The sequence below is a fragment of the Loxodonta africana genome, chromosome 2 (genome assembly GCF_030014295.1).
Source record: "Loxodonta africana isolate mLoxAfr1 chromosome 2, mLoxAfr1.hap2, whole genome shotgun sequence".
Lineage (NCBI taxonomy): Eukaryota > Metazoa > Chordata > Mammalia > Proboscidea > Elephantidae > Loxodonta > Loxodonta africana.
In genome coordinates, this window is record NC_087343.1 from 74592760 (window position 1) to 74598848 (window position 6089).

Here is a 6089-nt window from a genome sequence, read left to right on the forward strand (position 1 = left end):
GCCCCGACAACTTGAACAAATAGAAAGTGAGCAACAAAATAACCCATCAGGCACCAGAAGAAAACAAATAATGAAAATTAGAGCTGAACTAAATGAATTAGAGAACAGAAAAACAATTGAAAGAATTAACAAAGCCAAAAGCTGGTTCTTTGAAAAAATTAACAAAATTGATAAACCATTGGCTAGACTGACTAAAGAAATACAGGAAAGGAAACAAATAACCCGAATAAGAAACGAGAAGGACCTCATCACAACAGAACCAAATGAAATTAAAAGAATCATTTCAGATTACTATGAAAAATTGTACTCTAACAAATTTGAAAACCTAGAAGAAATGGATGAATTCTTGGAAAAACACTACCTACCTAAACTAACACATTCAGAAGTAGAACAACTAAATAGACCCATAACAAAAAAAGAGATTGAAACGGTAATCAAAAAACTTCCAACAAAAAAAGGCCCTGGCCCGGACGGCTTCACTGCAGACTTCTACCAAACTTTCAGAGAAGAGTTAACACCACTACTACTGAAGGTATTTCAAAGCATAGAAAATGACGGAATACTACCCAACTCATTCTATGAAGCCACCATCTCCCTGATACCAAAACCAGGTAAAGACATTACAAAAAAAGAAAATTATAGACCTATATCCCTCATGAACATAGATGCAAAAATCCTCAACAAAATTCTAGCCAATAGAATCCAACAACACATCAAAAAAATAATTTACCATGATCAAGTGGGATTTATACCAGGTATGCGAGGCTGGTTTAATATCAGAAAAACCATTAATGTAATCCATCACATAAATAAAACAAAAGATAAAAACCACATGATCTTGTCAATTGATGCAGAAAAGGCTTTGACAAAGTCCAACACCCATTTATGATAAAAACTCTTACCAAAATAGGAATTGAAGGAAAATTCCTCAACATAATAAAGGGCATCTATACAAAGCCAACAGCCAATAACACTCTAAATGGAGAGAACCTGAAAGCATTTCCCTTGAGAACGGGAACCAGACAAGGATGCCCTTTATCACCGCTCTTATTCAACATCGTACTTGAAGTCCTAGCCAGGGCAATTAGGCTAGACAAAGAAATAAAGGGTATCTGCATTGGCAAGGAGGAAGTAAAGTTATCACTATTTGCAGATGACATGATCTTATACACAGAAAACCCTAAGGAATCCTCCAGAAAACTACTGAAACTAATAGAAGAGTTTGGCAGAGTCTCAGGTTATAAAATAAACATACAAAAATCACTTGGATTCCTCTACATCAACAAAAAGAACACCGAAGAGGAAATAACCAAATCAATACCATTCAAAGTAGCCCCCAAGAAGATAACATACTTAGGAATAAATCTTACCAAGGATGTAAAAGACCTATACAAAGAAAACTACAAAGCTCTACTACAAGAAATTCAAAAGGACATACTTAAGTGGAAAAATATACCTTGCTCATGGATAGGAAGACTTAACATAGTAAAAATGTCTATTCTACCAAAAGCCATCTATACATATAACGCACTTCCGATCCAAATTCCAATGTCATATTTTAAGGGGATAGAGAAACAAATCACCAATTTCATATGGAAGGGAAAGAAGCCCCGGATAAGCAAAGCATTACTGAAAAAGAAGAAGAAAGTGGGAGGCCTCACTCTACCTGATTTCAGAACCTATTATACAGCCACAGTAGTCAAAACAGCCTGGTACTGGTACAACAACAGACACACAGACCAATGGAAGAGAATTGAGAAACCAGATATAAATCCATCCACGTATGAGCAGCTGATATTTGACAAAGGACCAGTGTCAGTTAATTGGGGAAAAGATAGTCTTTTTAACAAATGGTGCTGGCATAACTGGATATCCATTTGCAAAAGAATGAAACAGGACCCATACCTCACACCATGCACAAAAACTAACTCCAAGTGGATCAAAGACCTAAACATAAAGAATAAAACTATAAAGATCATGGAAGAAAAAATAGGGACAACCTTAGGAGCCCTAATACAAGGCATAAACAGAATACAAAACATTACCAAAAATGACGAAGAGAAACCAGATAACTGGGAGCTCCTAAAAATCAAACACCTATGCTCATCTAAAGACTTCACCAAAAGAGTAAAAAGACCACCTACAGACTGGGAAAGAATTTTCAGCTATGACATCTCAGACCAGCGCCTGATCTCTAAAATCTACAGGATTCTGTCAAAAGTCAACCACAAAAAGACAAACAACCCAATCAAGAAGTGGGCAAAGGATATGAACACACATTTCACTAAAGAAGATATTCAGGCAGCCAACAGATACATGAGAAAATGCTCTCGATCATTAGCCATTAGAGAAATGCAAATTAAAACTACGATGAGATTCCATCTCACACCAACAAGGCTGGCATTAATCCAAAAAACACAAAATAATAAATGTTGGAGAGGCTGCGGAGAGATTGGAACTCTTATACACTGCTGGTGGGAATGTAAAATGGTACAACCACTTTGGAAATCTATCTGGCGTTATCTTAAACAGAAATAGAACTACCATACAACCCAGAAATCCCACTCCTCGGAATATACCCTAGAGATACAAGAGCCTTCACACAAACATATATATGCACACCCATGTTTATTGCAGCTCTGTTTACAATAGCAAAAAGCTGGAAGCAACCAAGGTGTCCGTCAGCGGATGAATGGGTAAATAAATTGTGGTATATTCACACAATGGAATACTACGCATCCATAAAGAACAGTGATGAATCTGTGAAACATTTCATAACATGGAGGAACCTGGAAGGCATTATGCTGAGCGAAATGAGTCAGAGGCAAAAGGACAAATATTGTATAAGACCACTATTATAAGATCTTGAGAAATAGTAAAAACTGAGAAGAACACATACTTTTGTGGTTACGAAGGGGGGAGGGAGGGAGGGAGGGAGAGGGTTTTTTATTGATTAATCAGTAGATAAGAACTGCTTTGGGTGAAGGGAAAGACAACACTCAATACATGGAAGGTCAGCTCAATTGGACTGGACCAAAAGCAAAGAAGTTTCCGGGATAAAATGAATGCTTCAAAGGTCAGCGGAGCAGGGCCGGGGGTCTGGGGAACATGGTTTGAGGGGACTTCTAAGTCAATTGGCAAAATAATTCTATTATGAAAACATTCTGCATCCCACTTTGAAATGTGGCGTCTGGAGTCTTAAATGCTAACAAGCGGCCATCTAAGATGCATCAATTGGTCTCAACCCACCTGGAGCAAAGGAAAATGAAGAACACCAAGGTCACACGACAACTAAGAGCCCAAGAGACAGAAAGGGCCACATGAACCAGAGACCTACATCATCCTGAGACCAGAAGAACTAGTTGGTGCCCGGCCACAATCAATGACTGCCCTGACAGGGAGCACAACAGAGAACTCCTGAGGGAGCAGGAGATCAGTGGGATGTAGACCCCAAATTCTCATAAAAAGACCATACTTAACGGTCTGACTGAGACTAGAGGAATCTCGGCGGCAATGGTCCCCAGACCTTCTGTTGGCACAGGACAGGAACCATCCCCGAAGACAACTCATCAGACTTGAAAGGCACTGGTCAGCCAGCAGGAGAGAGATGCTGATAAAGAGTGAGCTAATTAAATCAGGTGGACACTTAAAAAAAAAGGGGGGGGGGGGTGCAGGCCACATCCCAGGGAAGCTCCCTTTACATTGGATCAGGGATGTGACCTTATTAAGGGTGTTACAATCCCACCCTAATCCTCCTTAACATAATCTAATCTTGCCTCATTAACCACAGGTAGAGATTAGGATTTGTAACACATAGAAAAATTATATTAATCACAAAATGGAGGCCAGCCACACAATACTGGGAATCATGGCCTAACAAAATTGACACATATTTTTAGGAAACACAGTTCAATCCATGACAAGTGAGTTCACACATTTTGAGGCCTTTGTTCTGTATTACTAGATGGTTTCCAAAAATATATTACAAACTTCATGCTTACTGACATCGTATGAGTATGCTCTGTGCTCCTAAATCCAAGACTGGGTTTTATAGTTGTAAAAGGATCTTTGCCAGTTTAGAAGATGAAAAAAGTAGCTCATTATTTTAATTTGCATTTTTTAAATAACATATTAGGTTGAATAATTTATTTAGCAATGATTTATATTTCTTTTGTAAGTTCTGTAGTCATGTTTCTGTGCCTATTTTTTAATTACATTTAATTTTTTCTTTTTAATTTATAAGAGCTTTTTATTGTCACTAATTAACCCTTTGTATTTGAAGTTGTAAGGAGGTATTCATAGCTTGTATTTACCTTGTAGTTTTATTTATATTGTTAAACTAAAGGGCCTGCTTAGGCAGTGAGCATAGTGAAGGTAGATGGAAGACCAGAGGAGATGAATTTATAATCATCACACTCATGGTTTAATTTAACAGAATCTCCTCTTTTGGTTGTTATTATTAATGCCTGCATTATGAATCTGACAGATTGAAAATGGAAGCCCTGACTGACAGAGAGCATGGAATGATAGATCTTGACGGCGGAGATGAAGTCCAGCTTAATGGAGGGCAGCCTGCAGAGGAAGCGCAGGGCGCATCCCCTCAGACCACAGAACCTGAAGCCTGGTCTCTCCCTTTGAGTCAGAACAGCGGGAGTGAACTCCCTGCCAGCCAGCCCCAGCCCTTTTCAGCCCTAGGAGACATGGAAGAAGAAGACATGGTCATAGAAGACTATGAGAGTGATGAGACATAGAAACCAGCCTGCCAGTCAGATTGCTGCTTGACAGATTTGTTTCAGTTGTATTCATTGAACTGTCAACAGAGTTAATACACGTTTCAGGTGAATTATACACACACTGTTAATTCTTCCCTCTTGTAGTATTTCATCACAAGGAACTAACCCCTCTGTCATCTTGAAGTAAATAGAAGATCAAGCCTTCATGTAATCTCTTAATTTTTCTCTAGTATTTATTTAGTCTTGTGTACAGAGAAGAGGTCAGTGCATATGGAGTGTGTTTGAATGTTACGCCAAATCAGAAAATGTGAAAGAATAATTCAGAATGTGAAGACTTTATAGGAGGTTGTAAATATGAATTATAAAACAGTTCGGGCTGCAATTATGAGTGTAAATAAACTTTGTGCCTTATTTACAGTTACTCTATGGTCTCTAGGTTCTAAGATATCATTTTTTACATTGTACGGTGGAATATTTCAGATACATTTTGGAAAATATTTACATAATTTATATCAAAATTAAAATGCTGAATTTCATTTTGTTTCTCCTATCTTTTAACATTTACCTACATGCACTAGCAGAGCCGTGGTGGAGAAGTGGTTAAGAACTCAGCTGTTAACCAAAAGGTCAGTAGTTTAAATCCACCAGCTGTTCCTTGGAAACCCTATGGGGCAGTTCTGCTCTGTCCTGTTGGGTCGCTATGAGTAGTCAGAATCCAGTCCACAGTAACTGGTTTGGTTTCTTCTGTTGGTTTAGCATGCACTAAAAGAGCCCTGGTGGCAAACTGGATAAGTGCTGGGCTGCTAACCAAAAGGGCAGTGGTTTGAATCAGCTGTCCACTCTGTGGGACAAAGATGTGGCAGTCTGCTTCTGCAGCCTGCCTTTGAGTGGATTCTGACTCATAGTAATCCTATAGACTAGAGTAGAACTGCCCCATAGGGTTTTCAAGGCTGTAAATCTTTATGGAAGCAGACGGCCACATCTTTCTCCTGAATAGCTGGTGGGTTCCGACAGCAGATCTTTGGGTTAGCAGCCAAGCACATTAACCACTGTGCCACCAGGGCACCACTCTGTGAAGGTTATAGACTTGGAAAACCCTATGGGGCAGTTCTACTCTCATATAGAGTTACAGTGAGTCATAATCAACTAGATGGCAGTGGGTTTTAGTTTAACATGCACTATCTGCCATCTGTGAAGGAGTTCAGGTGGTGCAGTGGTTAAAGCGATGGACTGTGGGAGAAAGATGTGTGGCAGTCTGCTTCCCTAGGGATTTACATACAGCCTTGGAAACCCTATGGTGTCGCTATGAGTCTAAGTCGAGTCTACAGCAGTCGGTTTTTACCTGACATCTGTAGT

The 6089-nt window shown here is 39.2% G+C and overlaps 1 protein-coding gene across 5 annotated transcripts in view; it reads left to right on the forward strand.

Moving 5' to 3' along the window:
* The window catches only part of RAD17 (RAD17 checkpoint clamp loader component), a 47562-nt gene extending 42283 nt beyond the window's left edge, over positions 1–5279 (forward strand). For 3 of the 5 annotated variants that reach the window (XM_064272866.1, XM_023545526.2, XM_023545525.2), the window contains one exon: positions 4487–5278. In XM_064272866.1, coding sequence (XP_064128936.1) covers positions 4487–4751 — 265 coding nt within the window. In that variant the 3' untranslated portion in view covers positions 4752–5278. Of the gene's footprint in view, positions 1–4486 lie in introns of all 5 variants that reach the window. The other 2 variants (XM_003407942.4, XM_064272872.1) reach the window with 2 other exon arrangements.
* Positions 5280–6089: the final 810 nt, after the last annotated feature.